Genomic DNA, 22280 nt, shown 5'->3' on the forward strand with positions numbered 1-22280 from the left:
ATTACGTAAGCAATTAGATTTACTAGGAATTTTTCTAATTTGTTAAGAAATTACAATAAGTGCAATCTTAACAAAGCTTAATAATAATAAAAAGATAATAATAACTAAGTTATTATAATCTTTACACTTATTGCAATCTTTATTAGTTATACTATTTATTATAGTATTTAACTACTTTGTTCTAATAAAGCTATATTCTATTATTAGAGAATAGTTCTTGTTACTTATCTATTCTTTACAAATACTAGTATATAACTTATAGCTAAAAGTACTAACTAAAGTAATAGAAAAAGAATAATAAGCTATATACTATATAAATAGAATTAATAGTAAGAAATAAAAAAAAGTAGAGTATAAAATAAATCTAAATAAATTATAAAATAAACTAAGTACTCTAAGCTTTTTAAAAATCTAGCTATAGTATTAAGTAATATAGTTACTTTATTAAGATTTAGAAAGCTTCTTAGTATATACTAGAGAGATAGAGAAGCTTTTTTTAATAAATTTTAGAAAGAAAAGCTTTAAAAAACTATACTACTTTAAGTATAAAAACTAAGATTATTATTAGTAAAAGTAATAAAGTATATATTCTAAGTAAAAAGAGTTAAGTACTATAAAAAGAAGTAATATTATAGAAGTAAAAGAATAAAAAGAATAAAAAAGTAGAAACTTAATTAATATCTAAAAGTAAAAAGTATTATTATAGAATAAAGCTCTAGAGAAAGAATTAATCTAAAGTTAAAGAACTAATATATAAACTAAAGTTTATTAATAAATAAATCTAAATATACTAATAGTAATAATATTTTAATTACTAGACTAATTAATAAAAGCGTCTATACTTTACATAAGAATATTAAAACTTATAGCTTATTATATACTATATAAGCTTTACTCTTTCTTTAAAGTAGACTATTAGTATATATAAAGTAGTTATAATACTACTTCTTAAAGTTACTACTTCTATATAAATAAGTATTCTAAGGTATTATTATAATATACTTAAACGTATAAATAATATTCTAAAGAAACTAGATAGAAAAAATTAAGTAGAAAGTAATTATATAAAGCTAAATAATAGATATATTAGGTAAAGTCTTAAAAGTTAAAGGCTATATAGAAGTTAGTAGAAAAAGCTAAAAAGAGTAGACTAAAATTCTAGTAAAGAGAATATAAGCTATATATTTTTTTTATATAAAGTCTAAATTATATTTTTAATAAATATAAGTTTAGTAAGAAATACTTTAGTTATAATTAAAATACGCGTTATTAATATAGCTATACTTAGATCTTTTAAGATAATCTTTAAAAGCTTTAATATAAAGAAAGTAAAGAGAATTTTAAACTACTTAAGCTATAATATATACTCTAAAAGTATTATTATAAACTAGCTAATAGTACTAACTAATACTATTCTTATAATTATAAAGTATATTTAAAGGTTAGCTAGAATTAAAAAAAAAGTAAAATAAAACAAAAGTTTATAGCTATATATTAGAGGCGTATTTTCTTATACTAGCTATAAGTTTTTAATCTATTATTATTAAAGATATAAATAGTATTATTACTATTTTTTCTAAGAAGTAGAATATAGTAGAAGTAGATCTTAGAGCTTATAAGATTCTTACTATTATTTATTATATAGCTCTTAAAGTTAAGTAGCTTTAGCTTATTAATAAAAAACTAAGTATACTAATACTTAGCTAACTTAGTAAACTATTATCTAAGTTAGTAAGATAAGTAAAGAAATAAGAAAATAGTAGAAAAACTTACTAATAAGCTAAAAGAGATATAACTTATCTTACTAAAAGTATAGATTCTACTATAGGTAGTAAAAGTAAAGAAGGTTTTAATATTTAAAGCTATATTATAAGTAATTAAGTATTAAAAAAAGTAGTAAAGTTTTAAAGATAGGTATAGAAATTCTTTAAAATTTTTACTAGATATTTATATAATAATAATAAAAAGTAGATAAAATAAGTAGATTACTATTATAGTATAGCTTACTTAATTTCTTCTAGCTAAAACGCTAGCTTATAAAACTTAAATAAAAGATTTTCTAGTATCTATACTTAAAATATTATATAAGTATAAACTATATAGCTATATAATATTAAGCTTAGAAGTAAAAATAGCTAATAAAATAAACTATACTTAAAAAGAGTTTTAGCTTAGTTTAAAAATATCTTTTAAAGTATATAGCTACTTAGAAAGTTTTCTTTTCTAAGCTATTAAATTTATCTAATATTCTTTATTACTTACTTTTAGAGTTAGTCTCTTATATATATATTCTTAGTTAGTATCTTAAGTCTAATTTAGTATTATTTTTATAGTAAAATAATATTAAAAGATATAAAGAGATATTAAAAGATATTAAAAGACTTTAAGTTAGTCTCTTTTAGAACTACTAAATAGTTTTTATATTAGTTAAGTATATATTACTATAGTAGTATAGTTATTTTAGTATTAACTTATTCTATACTTATCTATATAACTTTCTTTATACTATAACTAGAGAAAACTAGAAATAATATAATATATAGTAATAGAGATACTACTAATAGAACTTACTATATCTATTCTCTATTAACTATAAGTATATTTCTATTTTATAGACCTTTTTTAAGGTAACTATAATACGTAAATATAGTAGCTATCTAAGTAATAGTGTTATATATAAAAGATAAGCTATAAATACTTTATCTCTTATATTCTATTTCTTATTATCTATATCTAGAATTTTAGTAATTACTTTATACTACTAGTATATAGTCTACTCTAAGTATAAAGATAGTAAAAACTTTATTTTTAGTTTTACTATATATATAATTTTCTAAATATAAATAGTAATAGTAATTAATAACTTTTTATTAGTTAGCTTACTAGTTAAGTAATCTTTAATATAGTTTATAAAAATAGAATTATACTTACTATTTTAGAATAGCTTATATATCTTACTAGTAAGCTTCTTAAATATAAAAATAAGAGACTAAATAAAAGATAGTTTTACGTTAATTAAATAATCTTTTTAAATAATAAAACTTTTAATAATACTCTTTATAGCCTTAAGCTACTATAAATATATTAAGTTAAAAGCTTAAATTATATTTCTTATTATATATATAGTATCTTATCTTAAAATTACTAAAATAGCTTTTAAAATAGCCTTATTAAAAGTCTTACTTTTAGTAGATATAGTATAGCTTCTAAAAGCTTTATAATAGTAGTATAGTTATATAGCTAGTAATTATTATTATTAGATAGAAATCTAAATCTTAAGTAATAATACTTATAGCTTAAAGAGCTACTAATTCTAAAGAAATAAAAACTATTACTAATACTTTAAAAAATATATAACTAAATATTTAATCTACTTTTAGAGGTATAGTATTAAGTAAGCTAAAGCTTAGAGTTTTAGCGCTACTATCTCTAAAGTAGTTAAAGCTTCTAAATCTTCTAAGTTTATAAGATAGCTATTTTAATACTAAATACTTTATAAGAAAACTTTATTAAAGAATTATAATCTAATTATATATACTTATTAGCTTATAACTAATAAAGTAATATATTTTAAAGCTTTATAGTTAGAATATATATACTAATAGTTTAGTAAAAGTGTAGTTTTTTTATTCTTAATATTTCTATAACTTTTAGAACTCTAAATATATATTAAAAAGCTAATAGTAATTTAAATCTAACGCTTAAAGCTACACTAGTATACTAAATTACTATCTTATAAGTCTAATAGATAATTATAAGTTAATATTAAATTAATCTTATTACTAGTTAGATAGTAATTATTATAGTAAAAGTAAAATAACTTAGTAGAGCTTTTTAGTAAGATAGAAAGGTAATATAACTAGTAAGAGATTAGTTTTATATTAATATATAATTATCTAAAAGACTTATAAATTATTTAGATTATAGATTAATATATTTTTAAAGTTCTAAAAGTTATTATTAAATAGTATAACTAGAGAAATAAAAGAAGAGTACTTTTAGTAAGATTTTAGTATATATATTCTAACTATAAAGCTTTTAAATATATTACTTTATTAGTTATAAGCTAATAAGTATATATAATTAGATTAAAATTTACTTTAAAAGTATTTAGTATTAGAATAGTTACTTTATATAGCTAGTCTAAAAATTTTAGAACTTTTAACTACTTTAGAAATAGTAGTACTAAAGCTCTAAGCTTTAGCTTAATACTATACTTTTAAAAGTAAATAAAACTATTAGTTATATATCTTTTAGAGTATTAGTTATAATAGTTTTTACTTTTTTAGAATTAGTAGCTTTTTAAGCTATAAGTATTATAACTTAAGATTTAGGTTTCTACTTAATAATATATATTATTAGTAAAGAAAAAAATTATCTTTTAACTTAAGGTTATTAATTTAGTATAGCTTATTTTTATTTTATAATTATTTTATAAGTTTGTTAAATCTTAACTCTTCTATACTAGGTTTTAGACTAGATATCTCTACTTTACAATTAAATTACAGTAGTACAAGGTGTAGAAGGAGTACAAGAGATGCTATTCAAACACCGCTATGTACGCTCTGCATATGTTTGTACGTCTCGCCTCCGCTGCTTAGCGTCTTCATGCAGAACCAGCAGATGTGTACCTGGCACGAGGTGCATGTCATGTGATTGCAACCATCCGCTTTCTCGATCGGCACCCCGCACTTTGGGCAGTCTCGTACATCATGGTCTTTCTTCCACTTCGTGAGCTTTTCGTCTTCCACTAAGGCAGCTTTCATGAGAGCTTTGTTGGCCTCACATGTGTGCCCGTCATGGGGTCCTTGGTGGCAGCTCGTGCAAATGGAGGTGAGGCAGCCGTCGCAGTCGAAGTTCCGGGGTGTTTCAGCGCTTGAGATCCTGTAGAAACGATCGCAGTCGGGTGTAGAGCAGTAGTGGAATTCAGTTGGTCGACTACGAAGAAATGATGTCAGGGATGTCTGGAGAAGATCATCGTACTCCGTTCCAGAAAGGACTTTCTTGACGTCGGAGAGATGCAATGGAGAGTCACAAACAGCGTCCTCCCCGAGACAGTTGACCGGGAAAGAGTCGGCAAGTGTGCATTGCGAGACGAGGCAGGAGTTGCAATAGACGTGGCCGCAGGATGTCTTAACAGGGTCTTCTGGTGGGGTGAAGCAGACCGGGCAGAGTAGCTCGCAGTCGTACTTGCCATTGGAAAGCCCGGCGGTTTGTGTTTCCAATGAAGACGATGTACACGATGCGAGAATCTCCTGTACCTGGACCGCATCTTCCGTGGAGCCTTCGACGATGATTCGCTTTGGGGTGTTGATGATGTCTAGCTTTACTTTGTCCTTCCCTAAAGCGGCGACAATTTTTCGAAACCCACCTTTGAGGGCAAATGCCAAAGCCTCGGGATGAAGAATGACGGTGTGAGACTGCTCCCTCAATTCTGCACACTTAGCCACCAGAGCGCTTTCGACTCGTCCGATACCCTTGTGATCTCCGTATAGTCGAAGGACTGATCGACGTAGATCCTGGTGGATGAAGACTCCATGTGAGGCTCCCAGATCGTTCAAAAAGCTCTTTGACGAAGGCCTGAAGTAGAATGGGTCTGTGATCGGGCCATGTCCGTCGGTGGCGATCTGACCGGCAAGCAGCTTCTCCACGGCCGACTTGGCTTTGGCAACTGGTTCTCTGGACTGGCCGAAGATGCGGACTTGTGTGTATTGTTTGCCCAGAGTCTTGTAGCTCTTGATCTGAACGTAATCTGTTCGCCATGTTTGGTCGACTAGAGGGTCAAGCTGTGGTCGAATGGCTGCTAGGACTCGAGAGGAGACCGACAGTTTGATGGAAACCAGAGGAGTGACCTGCATCTTATCATTCGAGCTGGGATCGAGACTAGTTTCGTGCATCTTCTTGACCGCATTTCGTGCTGCCTCTGCTTCGCTAAACTTGGCAATGATCTTCGTTCTACTTCCTCCCTTTTGGGGATGAGGAATACACTCTTCGATGAAGGTACCGTGCGATCGAAGTTGCATGATAGCTATTTCCTCTAGTTGCTTCGCAGTGAGATTGTGAGAATGAGGTCCCCAAGTTACCTTAGTGGGCGGTGGATAAGGAAGAAAGCGTCGAAGTGCCGCTTCATCTGTGTTCAGGTCTAGATTTCCTATTTGCAAGGACCGAACTGATTGATAGGTGACATTGAGCTTCCGGCCCTGAAACTCATTTGAATTCGGGCGCTCGATGCGTCCGAGCGCCCGCTTCGCTTTCCAGTCCGCGTCGTATTCGAGATAAGCCACCTTGGAAGGATTGAACCATGAGCATGTTACGCTGGTGAGCTGAAGCCGATTCATTCCGGATACTGTCTCTCCTGCAATTTGCATTTTCGACACGCGAACTTCCAAATCCCTAAGACGAACTGGAGTGTCCTGAAGACACTGGAGAAGCTTGTGGGCGAAGTCTGGATCGCGGACTTTGACCACAGCTGTCTTATGAAGCTTCTCAGGGATGTGTCTGAAGCGAACACAATCGTGGGTCACCTTGGGAAAGCCCCTGCTGGTCAAGAGGTCGACTAGATCCTGTACAGATGTATGTGGAGATAGATCGGATGTCAACACGGCGGAGAAGTCCGACATCAAAGATATCTTAGAAACAGATGCACCGTTGGCGAACTCCACGGTAGCCCCTCCGATTGCCATTGGTATTTCGGTTTCATTATGCTCCTTGGAGGAAGGATCGGCGCCCGCCGAAGTGGGTGCAGTGAGGCCGACGTCCTTGATGAGCGTGTGATCCGACAGTGTCTTCGGCATGACTAGATTCTCTCGAATTTCATGACTGAACGGGCATTGCTCTCCCATATTACAGATGCCCCTCTGAAAGTACCTACACGGTATACTCGGCCTAGTGTCCCTTGATGCAGAACGGAAGTCTGTAGATGGAACTGTGGTCGGATTCGAATGCTCGAAAGTACACAAGTGTCCTTTAGTACATGTGCCTTGGAGATAGAATTTGCAAGGTATCTTCGATCTTGGAACGGAGCCGCCCGACTGCGAGCGGGTAACAAGTTCCGCTTTGCGTTCGGAGGAGGGAGGGGTGGGGACCGTATCGGGATGTTGGAAGCGACAGGTCGACCCGTTCACGCAACGTCCAGCGACGAAGAAGTGGCATATCTTGTTTGCCATCGTTGAAAAGAGTTGGTAAGGCGGGGCTCGAGTCCGGGCTCCAGCGTCGTTTTGCTCAAAATTCGAATAGGCTGCTGTGTAACGTCAAGTAGGCCAATCGCCTATTGCGGCGCCGGGCCAACTTCGTCATGTGACGTAGCATCACGTGTTCTAGGCAGCAGCGATATGCGCCTGGTACAATCACTGTATGCAGCAGAGCGAGTGTGACGTATCGCTCGCTCGGTTATCGCCCGCATCAGTGTCACCCGCCAAGTAACCTTCTACCCACTTATGCTGTTCCATCTCGCTTTCAAGCAATACTGCTTAGGTGATACATTCATCGGCGAGCTATCAAACAAAGATCTGCTTCGCGACCACAAGCCTGCCCTCCACACCGACCTGGAGATTGGAGTCAATTCTCTGGTAGCGAATTTTTGGGGAAGAGGATTCCAGTGAGCCAGCTCGACGATGGCGCGGTCACACCTGTACTTGCACAAAAGAGATTCTTTGCCGTTTTCTTGAACAAGGCGCAGATGTTGTAAAGCTCAACCTCGTTGACTCGACGTTGTTCAGTCGAGTGGTCGCAGCGCATCAGGTCGAGAACGCACGGTTTCTACTTGACACCCAGCGTTGGCGGGTTCCGTTCGTAGCAGAAAGGGACACAAGCTTACACATGGCCGTGTCCGGCCCCGGGCATCGAGACATGATCAAATTGATCGTCTCGCACGTGAGTCGCATGGATAACATAGACTCTTTGCTTGAAGCCCGAGACGAATCAGGCTACCGCCCTTTCACAAAGCCGTGCTAGTTTGGAGAAGTCAAAACACCCTGAAGATCCTTGCAGAGATGGGAGTCAAAATTGAAGCAGTGCATGGGGAAGATGAGACCCCACTGCAGACCGCTGTTCGCAACCAGAACGCTGGCTTAGTCTTACATCTTCTTCGAAGTGGCGCCAAACCTCAAGTCAAGTCGAAGGATGGACTGGATATCTTAGAGCTTGCTGAGGTCTCCCTCTTGAAGAAGTTCGTCGAACACGGGAAAGCGGGAAAGAACAAAGCTGTGTATTTGTTAGCCTGCGACGGAGACGACAACTATTCCCAACGGGCTAGCAGGACCATGGAGGAGGTCGACATGGCCAAGATCGACGTGATCAAGACACTGCTTCAGTCTTGTTTATCAGGACTACTCTTCAGTCATGCGCAAAATGAGCAGCGCGTCTAGAGATCGTTGGATGGCGTAACTTTAGTGAAAAAGCTTCTCTGTCATCTTGCTTGGGTATGCGATCAATGACGCAGACTGTTACACCTACTCTCAATTTTAGTCCCCTTCCTACAGTCACTTTCAAACAACGCAGGTATAGTCTGATCAAGAGGGTGCAAATGAAAAGCGTCAAATTCTAGGGTATCGTGTCTCATCTAAACTAAGTGTTATACAAGTGCGCAGTCTAATGCCTCCATCCAATCATTACGTTCATTTCCTGTTCTCAGCTACGCTCGCGTCATCACCGACCACGACGATGGCTGGCGCAACACCAGCCTCAGCATCGCTCTCCTCACTCTTCTTCTTCCTGAAGGTGAAAAAGCTCTTGAGCTTGCTCATACCCGTGCAGCACCATCGGTACACGACGACGACAGGCTTGCCGACAACACGCGCGATGGCAGCGAACCACTCGTCGGGGAAGTACCTGATCAGCACTGCCCAAGGAATGCAGACGAAACCCACAACGATGCTGATAGCCCATTGTGTACCATCGATACCTCCTGGCTTGATCTGGAATGCACGACCACCGACAAAGACGATGAGAACCTGGAGGCCGATGATCATGACAACGATGCCAATGAAGAACCAATTCCTGAATACACCCTCAAGAACGTTGAGCTTGTTGTCCAGACGCCTGTTGTTGAAGATGTTGAAGATTTGCATCCAGACGAAAGCGTTGAAGATGACGGTGTCGAGCTCGAGTTGCTTATTGGGGTCGGACAGGTCGTAGCCAAGGATGTCGCCGCCAGCGAAGTATAGCACGAAGATGACAGTGATCTTGTAGATGTTCTGGCCCATGATTTGCTTCCACATCGTTGTTGTGATGAGAGGGCCTTTGCCCTGCGGTGGGCGGTCGAGGATCTTCTCGGTCGGTGGGTCGGTAGCGAGGGCGAGGGCGGCAAAGGTGTCCATGATGAGGTTGACCCAAAGAAGCTGTACGGCTCTGAGGGCTGGCTTCATCTCGTCATCGTAGACCGCGGTCACGAATGCGAGAACCACGGCGGTGATGTTGACAGTAATTTGGAACTACGCATGTTAGCTGGCTGGAATGAACTAGAAGATGGTGTATGGCTTACCTGGAGGAACTTCTGGACGGCGTCGTTAACAGCCCTACCCCACATCAACGCGGTGATGATGGAGGCAAAGTTGTCGTCCATGAGAATGATCGAAGAGGCTTCCTTGGCAACCTCAGTGCCAGAGACCATGGAGAAGCCAACGTTGGCTGCTTTCAGTGCTGGAGCATCGTTGGTGCCGTCACCGGTCACAGCGACAATCTCGCCAAGGGTCTTGAGACGCTGAACGAGGATGCGCTTGTCTTCAGGCGATGAGCGGGCCAGCACCTGTAGTCGCGGCAGTACCTCATCGAGCTGCTCTTCACTAAGGCGGCGGAAGTCTGGTCCCTCCATCACCAATCCACCCTCAGTGTAGATCAGGCACTCGGTCGCGATCGCACGCGCAGTTTGCATGTTGTCACCAGTGACCATCCTGACCGTGACACCAGCCTTCTGTGCCTTGCGAACAGCCTCAGGCACACCAGGGCGAACGGGGTCCTGGATACCAACTAGCCCGAAGAACGTAAGATCGCGCAGCAGGGAGGCGAAGTTGACACTGCCACCCTCAGTGAGCGTAGCGTTGACCGGTGGCCATTGCTCGAAGTCGCGGTACACTAGTCCAATAGTCCTGAGAGATCGGTTCGCGTATGCGTTAATCGCCTCGGTCAGTACCTGGCGGTGCTCTTGCGACAGAGTCTCTGACTCCAGTGATTCGAAGTGCGCAAATTCAGAGGCAAAGCTGAGGAGAATCTCAGATGCACCCTTGACGACGAGGCGGTAGTGTCCGTTCGGGAGCTTTACAACGGCACCCATGCACTTCTTGGCCGAGTCGAAGGGGAACATGTGTACCACCTGCTCGCCGTCACGGGTCTCTGACAGCGAGACGAGTCCGAGATGTTCCTTGGCGAGCTCAAGTAGCGCAGTCTCGGTCTTGGATCCGACGAAGACGGACTTGCCGTCCTCTTGGCCTTCGAAAGCTGTAGAGTTGATTGCGATGGACTGGATGAGAAGTTGCTTTGCAGCAGCCGAGACCTTAGATGCCCATGCCGAGATGGTTTGGTCCTTCTCCGAGGCGGTGTCCGCGTGAACAAAGCTGGTGGTGCCGAAAGTGCCGGCAACGACCGTCATTCGGTTGGTTGTCTGTGAGGTATTAGCATATGTTCATGTCCAATCGAGAAATAGTACTTACCAAAGTACCAGTCTTGTCTGAGCAAATGGCTGTAGCATTGCCCATAGTCTCACACGCGCGCAAGATCCTGACAAGGTTGTTCTCCTTCAGCATCTTGGTTGTCGCGAAAGCCAATGCCAACGTGACCGCTAGTGGAAGACCTTCTGGGACTGCTACCACGATAATGGTTACAGCAACGATAAGGATATCCATAAACGCTGAACCCTTCTGAGATGCAGATCGGGTATCACCAGATAGCCCACCAACAAAACGGAAGAGAAGGACAAAGAAGAGGAGACCAGCAGCCGCAGTTCCGAGGTAAGCGATAGCCATAGCAAGCTTAGCGAGCTTCGCCTGTAGTGGTGTCTCCTCGATCTCGACGCGGACAGACATCATGATACGGCCAAAACTGCTGTTCTCTCCGACAGATGTCGCCATGAAAGTACCGACGCCCTCGAGAACCTTTGCACCGGAGATGACGAAGGGGTCAAGGCCCTTGGTGGACTGACCAGACTCAAGTGCCTTCATGACAGCGGCACCTGGTGTCTTGCGCATGGCATCTGATTCTCCCGTAGCAGAAGACTCGTCGCACTTGACGTCGGAGCCATCCACAAAGATTCCGTCGACTGGAATGACATCGCCAGGCTCCAGGTGTATGATGTCGCCGGCTAGGACGTCGTAGATACTGATCATAGCGGTCTTTCCCGATCGTGTGACTTTGATGTCGCGTTGTTCCTTCTTCGCATTGAGCTTTGCGAATGCCGCTTCTTTCTGCCAGTCATTCACGGCGGTGACGAGTACCACGATGACGATAGCTACAACGATTGCGCAACCCTCGACCCAGTCGACAGGTGTGGGAGATCCCGGTGGATGTTCCGCACCAAACGTTTCGTAGAGTCCAAGTGCTAGCGAGATGGCCGCTGCAACAGTAAGAACAATAAGTACAGTGTCATTGTAGGCGTTCCAGACAAGTCTCCATAGAGGGGTGACCTTCTTTGGTGGTAGTACATTCCGTCCGTGTATGCGTATGCGATCCTCGAAGGGCTTTCCGTCACTTGGCGGTCGACTTGATTCTTTCTCCTTTGTAGGAGTCTGTGGATTTGTTGCTTCGTCGAAAGAAATGTGCCTCGCAACCGTCGATTCGTCGGCACTCAGACCAGAGTGGGTGTCGGATTGAAGTCCGGCTGCGATACCGTGAATGCCTCCCAATGCTTGATATACAGGAAGCGATTTGGGGTTCAACAGTTTGCTGAGCTGTGATGGTGTGAAGGCGAAGGGGTTGTTCGTGTCGGCTTTAGCTTCAGCGCGCAACTCATTTTGCAACGCTGCATCATAGTCTCCTACTACCGTCGATGCACCACTTGTGGACGCATTGCTTGGTGATATTGGTGTCCGGAAGGGGTCTGATGTTTGTGATGTGACCGTGTCGGCCTGACTCAGAGCACGCTGTCGCGTGTTGATTTGGAGTGTCGGAGGGGCAAGTTTGCCGGACTCCATATTGGAAGTATGATGGTGATAATGCAAATGGACCGCTAGAAAGATGCACTTGATGATAGTACTTCAAGGAAATAGAAACTATGTGATAACAGTATAAGAGCTGGATTGTAACAAGGCGGAGGACGGAAGCCTCTCAAGCTGCCATATACTCTTTCAAGGTTGAAGCGGGCTGTGTAAGTGTGGGCCACCCCCAAGACTGCCAGGCGCTTGGTGCGCGATATTGGTCTACCTGATGTGATACGTACTCCGCCAGCGCCTCGCTTGGCACCTAGTAGTCTCCTGAGGAACAATCATTCCGCGGCGTTTTTTCGCCTTCGCGGCCCAGGTGACATCTACACATTGAACACTTGGTAGAATGACCGAGAACTCAGCCTTCCTCCCACGTCGCATCGATGGTTGAGCTGTAGACTTGTCGCCAAGGAGGCGAGATTTGGTGCTTTTGGCCACTAACGGCGTTCATAGCGAGATGAGCGGCTGTCAAGAAGTCCGGTGGTCTTGGAAGGGGGCAGTGCAAACCCCATCCGAGCGCAATGAAGCGCGGAGGCCCTCAGCGTCCGCTTCCATCGCATCGCTATGGACGATTGCACAAAGACTGTTGAAACAGAAACAAGGTGAAAAGAAGGAACAAGCGATAGTCTGAAGTCACGATTGAGTGTCGCTTCGATGTCCAACGTGCAGATCAGAGCGAGGCTAGCAGGGCTTAACCTGCGCCACGGTAGCGCCACTGAGGCTTTGCTCGTCGCTTAGCCATCTTTGGTTTAGCTTACTCGACTCTCAGCTGCTCCAGCCTGCCTATATAACATCTCTGCCTGGGGCTGTCATCAAGAGTTCAGGTATTCAGCCTTCTGCTCGTGTTGCTTGGAGGAAACAAGGACGTAGATGCATCGAACCGTCAATAGCCTTCCCAAAACTTCGCCACCCATGGGCATCTTGAACAAGACCCCCGAAAGCATGATCGATTAGGCCGATAGAACTCTGCATCGCACATCGCCGTCTGAATCTCTTGAACATGCTTTGGAAGGTCCCATCCGTGGGCATATGCCCGATACAAGTTCCATGTCTCCGTCGAGACATGCTTTGCCGCCTCAGGCTAACTTGACATGGCGTCCAATCACAACTGACCAACTGCGCTCATCAGATTCTGCCTTGTCTTGGAAAGCGCCTGTTCGGTCTTATGTCGTGCGCATCTCGTCACACCCTCCGCTCAGTAATCTCAGCGGGGCAAGAATGACAGCGACGATGAGAAGCGTGTTCTAGGCGTGCGCATCAGGGTGACCGTCATCGAAGCTGGAAGAGCATTATGGCTGAACCTGTGGCGCAGTCGCTGTGGCGCATTATCTTCGAACACGGGGCTGCCGAGGTTCGACTCATTGGGACCCGGCGACTGCTTTTCGCGAGGAAATTGTTAATCTAGATGGCCGGAGGCGAAGTAGAAAGGAGACGCAAGGATACACCCGAGGAGGTTGGGACATGTCATCAAAGGAGAGAGAGATGATGTCATACGTGGGTGCACAGACTATTTGCCGCTTGCGACCTGGCAGCTGGACGGTCGTCCTCGCGCATGCCTGATTTCAAGTTTGATTGCGGAAGCCTGGACGGCTATGCTTCGCACTGCGCCCATCTCGCCTTGTCAAGGCTGCAACATCAATAAAAGACCTTCGGATTATACGACAAAGAATTTCGGTTTCCGACCGCCCGGATCTCAAAGCACTCCAGGGCTGTCTCGGCAAATATCCGTTTCACGCCTCCAGTAATCCCTTATGAAGAATGAACTCAGGATCCACCGCAGGGGCCTTGATATACGGCATGTCTCTCGTCTGCTCCAGGTGCACGCTTCCATATCGTAGTAGCCCTGCCAACGTTCCAGGTGCAGCATCTACACCCTCATTTTCCGGAAGGTCCAGCAAAGTGCCAATATGAATCGTTTCGCCCAGCCCTTTGCCATGTGTGATCTTCTGCATCACACTCTGCGTCAACATCCCCCACGTGGCCTTCTTCGCCTTCTCGTATACCGCGTCGGACTCGTCAGCACCCACGCTCATGGCCAAAAGCTTCAAAAAGTCTGCGCTGATATCGAAGCCAAGAGTGTTCTCAGCAGGAAAGTCTTCAGATAGCGCATGCCACAGCAAGACCTTCTCAGCCCAGTAGGTGACGCCATCGAAACCACCGTTGGGTTCTTGCAGCCACGTCAAGCGTATCCAGGCGAGGCACTGCCCAATGTAACCGATAAGAGTCTTCTCATCGACTTTCCACTCCCATTTAAATCCGGAGTCTTGAAGATCCTTGGAATTCATCTGCTTGATGAAGCTGATGAGAGGCGACTGCACCACGCCAGTAAAGTCGGTACGTCCCTTCCAGAGCTCCAGGAAGATCAGGTGCCTGTTTCACAGTCAGTCTGATGAATCATGGCTGAGTGGGTATAACGCGCCAGTTCTTGATGAACTCGTCGCCTTTTCGAGAGGCGACGACATGATTCGCCATGAACTGCCCATACACCAGTGGCGCAGCGACTGTAAATGGGCTGTCGTCGTCCCCAAGCTGGTCCCAGCAGACTTTGTCGAGGTTGCGGAACACGATGCATCCGACGTCCATCCAAACGCCACCATACGTGTACAGTGCTGCGCCACGCAGGAAGTCGGCGCTATGAGGACCTACGTACGGCCCCGTCATCGTACCCTTCACGAAGGTCTCCGGAAGAAGGTCATTCGATATCCATGTCAACGCGTGATTTGGCGAGTCTGGTACCGTGTCGAGCACGCGAATCGTCCACTCAGGGCCGTGAAGTCGCACCCAGTTGATGATGTTGCGCTGTGTCCATGTTGGCATCTGCTGTACGCCGGCATGCCAGAACGTCCAAATGTTCTTCTCGGACGCGATGGGTACATGTTTCGTCAAGGCGTCCAGAATCTCGGCATCGGTACGGCTGTCTTTCGACTCCACATATTTCAGCTGTGTCTGGTATTCTTCTGGGATCTTGTACGTGGATTCCGCCATGATGCACATGGAAAGAGGGTCGATGATGCACGTGATGATGCAGCTACCTACGTATCCAATGCAGCTAAAGGACACTGTATACTTTGTTACGCGACTAGTGGGAGCTAAGGCACGCTTTTATACGGCTCTGAGGGTAGCGACCGGTCAAATGAGCTGCACAGCTCATCCATGCGTTGTGGTTCATTCACGGATTTAACCGCAAACACAGCATGATAGGAAGCAGGGTAAAGTGCAAACATGCATTTATCTCGCGCGCAACGTCGCTCCAAAGCATGACGAATCTGCCAATAGTTTCACAGAAGGGATTTTGGTCCGAGATAAGCGCCAAGAGTAATGTCGTGTAACGGGTTCGACGTTGGTTGTTCGCCATGATCGTCAGCTCGTCATACTGCTTCAGTGTATGACTGCGTTTCAGTAATCTTCGTCCTGCGCCCTTCCTGGGCAGACAAGGGGTCATTGTCAGGGTACGTATGTACTATGGCTGTTGATCAGTCGTGATTGCTGGACATCAGCGGCTTCCTGACCTACGTGCGACAAGGTACGAGTAAAGTCACACCACTTATGCGACGGCTACTGCCAATCGTAGGAGTCTTCTCAATGTACCTACCATGATAATATACACACAACAGCTTTATCGTACATCTCAATCTTCCACCTTCGCCAACTCTACTCCTTCAACCTCAAGTGATACGTCTCCAACTGCTCCTCCGTCATGCGGTTCGGACTCTTGACCAACTGATCCTCTCCCCTCCCACTCTTCGGGAAGGCAATAACATCCCTCACACTAGCCCTGTTGCACATGACAGCCATCAATCGATCCCATCCCAGTGCGATACCCGCATGAGGCGGGCAGCCACTCCTCAACACATCAAGCAAATGTCTGAAGTCCTCTACACGTTCAGGCTTCATTTTGAGAATGTCTTTGAAGATAAACTCCTGCATCGCGGCGGAGTGAATACGGCGACTTCCACCGCCAAGCTCGACGCCGTTGACGACAATGTCGTAGTGCGCTGCTACCGCAGATGAAGGCGAAGTGAGTAGCAAGTCGACGTCTTCGGGTGTCTTCGGAGCGGTGAACGGGTGGTGCGTTGATGAGAAGCCAGCTGAGCCACCTTGGCCTGGTTCGCTGTCGCTCGACGGGGTAAACAATGGGAAGTCTGTGATCCAGACGAACTTGGTAGCTTTAGGTGCTTCAATCAGTCCCTTTGCTATGGCTGCTTTGTGGAGAGCAAGACGCAAGTTTCCCAGCATGGTTGAGCCGCCCGAGAAGGGCGCATTGGGTCGTGCCTGGAGGACAAGAAGGTCGCCGTTTTCCACCGCTAGCGCTTCCGGGCCCTCCATCACGTATTGGTAGCCCAGTGGTCCGAGGCCTTGCATGGGCTGTGAAACATCACCGATGAAGATACCCGGTTGACCATCGGGGTTGTCGAGGAAGACCTTTCCGTCCGGGATGTCCAGAAAGTCGGCGACGAACTTGCGGGTCGTTTTAGGGTCATCAGATATTCGTATCTTCACGGCATCAACGACCGGGTCTTGGAGAGAACTGATCTTGCCGATCAAATCGGCTGTCAGGTGTTCCGTAATGGTGTGAATCTGTACTGATTAGCTTGAGGAGACAGCTAGGTAGCGTCAGCTACGCACCTTTGCCTTGAATCTTAGGTCTGGTTTATCAGATCCATATGCAGCCATTGCTTCCTGATAGGTCATTCGCGCAAACTTCTTCTCTTTCTTTATTCCAAGGAGTTTATACCACAGATCTCTCAGTAGAGCTTCTGTCTCGTGCATGACGTCTTCCTCATTAGCGAAAGACATCTCCATATCGAGCTGTTCCAGTCAGCGGAGTCTGCATCAGGTATATGATAGTGCTGACCTGGGTGAATTCTGGCTGCCTGTCGGCCCTCAGATCCTCATCTCGGAAACACCTAGCAAATTGGTAGTATTTCGTGATGCCCGACGCCATGAGTATCTGCTTGTATTGCTGTGGGCTTTGAGGCAGCGCGTATGCCAATCCTTTTTGCCTCGTCGGCACGAGAAACTCTCTTGCGCCTTCAGGAGTCGATTTGAACAGTATAGGCGTTTCGATCTCCTTCCAATTGTAATGGTTCAAGTGCAGTCTTGCTCTAGCCATGGCTTTCGACCGTTGGAAGAGATCGTCGCGCAATTTCGAGTCTGTGCGAAGCTGTAGATGCCTTTGGTCTGGGCCAAATACAGTGTCATCTTTTATGATGATATCATCCGATATGTTGTTCAATGGCTGAACGTGCTCCACAGCGATCTCCCGGGTACCGAGCAGGTTCATACCCGCGAATGTGTCGGTCTTGGCCCCTTTGCGCTCAACTAGCTTTCCTCGGACTATGACGGGAGTCCACTCTTTCAACAACCGCAGTGTCTTATGGGCGTCCGGTCCATCCGCTTCATTGTCTAGAGGTTTAGAGACGAGTTGGACACATACTCCTTGGTTCTTGTGGCGGAGCATCGTGAAAGAGAGTTTGCTGCTAACATCTCGCCGTGCGCTGATATAACCGGAGACCTCAACTTCCGCGCCTGGAGGACTATGAGTGGCTTTATTCCATTCATCATTTAGATCCTTCCATGAGGATGGTCGAACTACGACTTGGTGAGCAAATGCATTTGATATGTTGATGAAGTCATACTAGTAGCCTTGAAATCATCAAGAGTTTTGCGCAGATTTTCATCCTGATTGCGTGTCTGCGAAGTCGCGAAGCCTCGCGATGGATGCCCCCGACATAGGCCTGCACAACTCAGCGTGGTCCCGTAACGGGTTGTTCGACAAAACCGCGAAATCTCTGCGTAGGAGCTGCACAAGCCCTTGTCCTGTTTCAGCACACCTCGTGAGACACGCGCAAGACTCATAGTATATTCCAGCGAACGATCGAGGTCTTGCAGGTATCAGCGCGATTATGACATCTCCGACGAGCGCGCAGCCAAATCTCGAAAACACGCCAAGCCGCACCCGCCACTAGCCCCACCACGGTTAGCGTCCGCCCAGACCATGCTGCAGAAGCTTCAAAAGGTTTCCGGCGCCCACACCCAGTTCCTCTCGCTATCCCTCCAGTTTATAACACGTAAGTCACCCTGCTGTCGCGAATTTCCCTTGCGCCAATACTAACAAACCCGCCAGATGATGAAAGCCTAGCGTGTATCAGCTGAGCAGCTCTCCTCATCCGCCTTTGAACTCTTCCTTTCGGGGGCTTAAGTGGTTCATTGGTAGATTTGGATGTGGTTGCATGACTTCCGCGTCCGGCACACACACCTTGTTACATAACGGACGCTTTGACGGCATCTCTGATTCAATAAACTGGTCGGTGTCCTACACATACCGCGCACCCCGCACGCGACGCAACGACGACGGCCTTCGCGACGCAATCACGACAGCCTTTGCGGCGCAACGAACACGGCCTCAGCGATCGAGGCGCGCAACGGCGCAACCTCATACCCGGTGGAAAGGGCTGTGTATACTAAAATGGATAGCAATACAATCAAGTTTTCCATGTTGCGCATGACATGTGAGTACCGGATACGTGATGTGGGTGAGAGGATGAGCTCTTGAGGACCTGCGTTCAGCGCGAGGTACTCAACGACACCATCGCCGCAATTACTGCGAGTGGAGAAGTAGACCATCTTCTATCAACTCTCCTCAGTCGGCGAAAGAGTAACGCTTTGTCAATTACCCCTCCACCAATACTCCATGGGAAGAGGGGCGTAAAACACTTGCGACATACCCGTGCAATTGTGATTCCGGTGGAAGCCATCAGGAGAGGGGCCTTGCGCCGCTATGTACCCTTGGAAAGCGCGACGGTAGCTTCTTGATGTACACAGGTCGACCGGCCGTGGGTACCTGGTGAACCTGGTGATACCATCCGCCTCTACATAGCAGAGGCCATGTCTCCCGTCAAACAGACATCAAGAGCGCTCGCGGTCTACGTTGTGGCTTAGCGAAGCTTGATTGAGCTCATGTTTCGGCTCCGAAAGGATTCGTTCGTTGGCTGGCGCAGTCCGAGGCAGTTTATCGAGAGCCGTTGAATCCAGCTTTCGGATCCGAGCCAAAGCAAGTCTAAGGATGGGCCACTCGAGGCAATCTATCAAGAGCCGTCGATTGTTGGCTTCGGATCCGAGACCAATGTCCAAAATGTGACTGGCTCGATGTTCTCGGTTTGGGAACGGTAACCGAAAGGATGTGTTCGTTGGTCGGCGCAGTGCGAATGGGGTAATAGTCGAAAGCCATCGATTGTAGATTTCGGATCCGAGTCACCCTCGCAGTTGTAATCCCTTAGCCATGACTTCGGATCCGAGAGAACGCAAGCCTATCGATGTTAGCGCAGTCCAAAGGAGGCAATTTGTCTACAGCCATCGAATGCTGATTTCGGATCCGAGTCACCCTTGCGGTTTGCGGTAGTAATCCCTTTGCCATGACTTCGGATCTAAGACAATGCAGGCATATGTACGTTTACGCAGTCCCAATCAGGCAGTTTGTCTATAGCCATCGATTGTTGGCTTCGGATCCGAGCCAAAGCAATCTTAAAGATAGGCGTCCACTCAGTCTACATAAGGCGATTCGTCGAAAGCCGTCGATTACTAGTCTCGGATCCGAAAACGGTGGTTACGGTACCATGAAGCCAAGGCTTACATTCTGCGTGTGATTCGGATCCGAGCCAAAGCAAGTTGAGATGAAGACGTCTACGCAGTCAAAATGAGGCAGTTTGTCGAGAGTCGTTGATTCCGGCTTTCGGATCCGAGCCAAAGCAAACACCTTCGGATCCGGGCTAAAACAAGGTTAAAGATAGACGTCTACGCAGTCTAAATAAGGCAGTTTGTCAGGAACTGTCGAATACTGCTTTCGGATCCGAGCGAAAGTGGGCTCAATATGAGCGCCCGGATCCGAGCCAGAGCAAGCTCAAAGATGGGCGTCCACTCGCAATCGGTGTAAGCCACTCACACTAATGAAAACTCACAGCTCGCTGCAATGCGTACTCAGTGATGTCAATTCTTGTGTCATTCTGTAAAGAAATAGAAGAGATCCCCTAGGTAGCGAACCATCACCATGCCCAGTCCCTTCCATCAAGCCCGCAACGCAGCGACACCCAATTACAGCTTCTCACGTATGTGGACAGAAACACACCTGGAGTATGAAATGTGGTAGGAAACAGCATGGCCAGTACAAGGCGCTACCGAATATACTCTTCGGCTGCTTGTCATCCTATGCGCTCGGCGAACGGCGCGACCCTGAGCTCGAGCTAGTCGACGAGCCGGTCTATGACTCCGAGCTGCCCGACTCCACACTCGGTCCATTGCGGTAGCTCGAGTCGGATGTCATCTCGTACGACGACGAGCCGCGGTTGTGGTGGGCGCGAGGCCGATCTTCGGGATGGTTGACCGTGTCGGATCGGTGGCCATCCAACGTCTGCATATGTACCGGCAGCGGTGCCGTTGGCTTTTCAGTGTGGCCTGTGGAGGTAGAGAGGGTGCCGAAGGATGGCATTGCCTGACGCTGGGTCATGGTAGGCTGTCTGGTGCCGGATCGCAGCTGCTTCGCAAAGTCATACTCGTCTGTTCCGTCGGTCGCCTGTCGAGCTGCAGAGAAGTCAGTAGTGGGCCACTATAGGATGCATGAGAACATACCAGATGTGGCTTCGTAATGGGTAGAGCTTCGACCAGCTCCATGCTCGTGGTAAACTTCGCGGCCATCGTGGTCTGCGCCGGGATTGGCGGTCTCGTATTCGAGCATCTTCATCAGACGGTAGAAGATGCATGCTAGGATAGCGCCGAAGAGAGGTCCAATCCAGTAAATCCAGTGATGTCCAGGCCATACGCCAGTCACAACAGCAGGTCCGAATGAGCGAGCTGGGTTCAGTGAGCCTCCAGTGAAGTAGACACCTGTGTCTGTCAGTATTAACGTTTTTGGATGCCTCGGAGTTGCTACAAACCGGCCAGCTCCGCGATGAAGAGAGCAAGACCGATACCGATTGGCGCAACAAACGTCGCCTTGTGCTTCTCTGCCGCCAACATAAAGATGGTCAACAGCAACATGAATGTCAAGAACATCTCGATGAAAAGGCCTCGCGTTACTGAGGTTTCCTTGCTGAGGGTCGTGTTCACGGACAGTGGCCCTGGGAAGAGACCAGATACGATTGCAGCGGCAGTGATGGCTCCAAGAAGTTGCGCAATGATTAGCAGTAGGGCCTTCATCCATCCGAGTGCTCCGATGATACCCATGGCAACCGTGACCTAGCCTCATCAGCATGTCAAATTTTGTCAAGGACTCGCGTGCACATACAGCAGGGTTGAAGAGGCCGCCACTGATACGAAAGAAGACCCAAACCGTGACTGCCAGCGAGAAGCCAAATGCCAACGAGATGTACAGCAGTGACCCAATGTCCATAGGTCTGGTACCGCGGAGGTTGTTGGCGACCTGTGTAGCAGCGAAGGCGAAGAAGAGGAAGAGGAAGGTGCCGACATATTCACCCGCGAAAGAGATGAAGAGATGGCGAGCTCTGTTGGGTAGCCACCCGAAACTAGCGAGGCGTGGCTCGCCCGGTCGATTGGGGTCCTCGGTGTATCTCGACTTCATGCCTGGCAGAACCATGACGCTTCCGAGGGGGCAGCTAGAGGATACCAGTGTCAGTTGAGGACTGATGGATGCCACAAACGGGTTTCATACATGTGCGAGTGCGTAAAAGTAGGTCGTAGGTGATAGGCTCGTGAGCTGAGGTTGGTAGCCAAGCAGATGAGACTTAGGAATGATATGAGTAGGACAAGGGCTGCTGAGAGGTATGGAAGCTGGTAGTAGGGTTGGGTATAAGAGGAGTTGAGGGTATGAGAGGTGTATAGGCGGGAAGTCGAAAGAGGGAGGAGATGGGAGCAGCGTGACGACACGAAGGGCGAGGGGAGAGCGCAGGCAGTCGTGAAGGTGATGTTGACGGAGTGCTTTCCGATCGAAACAGATCTCGTCGTAAAGCAGAAGCCGCGAGCAGACCCAGATGATTGACGAGGAAGGAGCGGCCCATGATCAGAGTCTAGGTGACCGCGACATCTCCAGCAATATTACCTGGGAGACATCGAAATTGCCATCGCTTTGGGCAGTCTTCCTTTTTCCACTGTTCATCCATGTCTGGTTCACCTCCACTCTCGCCATTGCAGATGTGA

General features: G+C 45.7%; 5 protein-coding genes across 5 annotated transcripts; all 5 read right to left on the minus strand.

Annotated features, from left to right (window-relative positions):
• Window positions 1–4606: 4606 nt before the first annotated feature.
• J4E85_011643 (uncharacterized protein) lies at window positions 4607–6794 on the minus strand (the record flags this gene model as incomplete). Its single annotated transcript, XM_051475844.1, has 2 exons — window positions 4607–4631; window positions 4984–6794. The coding sequence occupies 2 exons, from the start codon at window positions 6792–6794 to the stop codon at window positions 4607–4609; spliced, it is 1836 nt and encodes a 611-aa protein (XP_051320320.1).
• Window positions 6795–8615: 1821 nt separating this feature from the next.
• On the minus strand, window positions 8616–12122 carry J4E85_011644 (uncharacterized protein; the record flags this gene model as incomplete). Its single annotated transcript, XM_051475845.1, has 3 exons — window positions 8616–9431; window positions 9482–10597; window positions 10647–12122. 3 exons carry the CDS (start codon window positions 12120–12122, stop codon window positions 8616–8618), a joined length of 3408 nt encoding a protein of 1135 aa, XP_051320321.1.
• A 1739-nt stretch (window positions 12123–13861) lies between these two features.
• Window positions 13862–15116, minus strand: J4E85_011645 (uncharacterized protein; the record flags this gene model as incomplete). The annotated part of the gene is made up of 2 exons (XM_051475846.1): window positions 13862–14501; window positions 14617–15116. 2 exons carry the CDS (start codon window positions 15114–15116, stop codon window positions 13862–13864), a joined length of 1140 nt encoding a protein of 379 aa, XP_051320322.1.
• Window positions 15117–15782: 666 nt separating this feature from the next.
• On the minus strand, window positions 15783–17592 carry J4E85_011646 (uncharacterized protein; the record flags this gene model as incomplete). Its single annotated transcript, XM_051475847.1, has 3 exons — window positions 15783–16709; window positions 16758–16940; window positions 16987–17592. 3 exons carry the CDS (start codon window positions 17590–17592, stop codon window positions 15783–15785), a joined length of 1716 nt encoding a protein of 571 aa, XP_051320323.1.
• A 2796-nt stretch (window positions 17593–20388) lies between these two features.
• J4E85_011647 (uncharacterized protein) lies at window positions 20389–21720 on the minus strand (the record flags this gene model as incomplete). The annotated part of the gene is made up of 4 exons (XM_051475848.1): window positions 20389–20708; window positions 20757–21011; window positions 21062–21362; window positions 21412–21720. The coding sequence occupies 4 exons, from the start codon at window positions 21718–21720 to the stop codon at window positions 20389–20391; spliced, it is 1185 nt and encodes a 394-aa protein (XP_051320324.1).
• Window positions 21721–22280: the final 560 nt, after the last annotated feature.

Source organism: Alternaria conjuncta (genome assembly GCF_024043145.1).
Source record: "Alternaria conjuncta strain BMP 0040 chromosome Unknown scaffold_40, whole genome shotgun sequence".
Taxonomy (NCBI): domain Eukaryota; kingdom Fungi; phylum Ascomycota; class Dothideomycetes; order Pleosporales; family Pleosporaceae; genus Alternaria; species Alternaria conjuncta.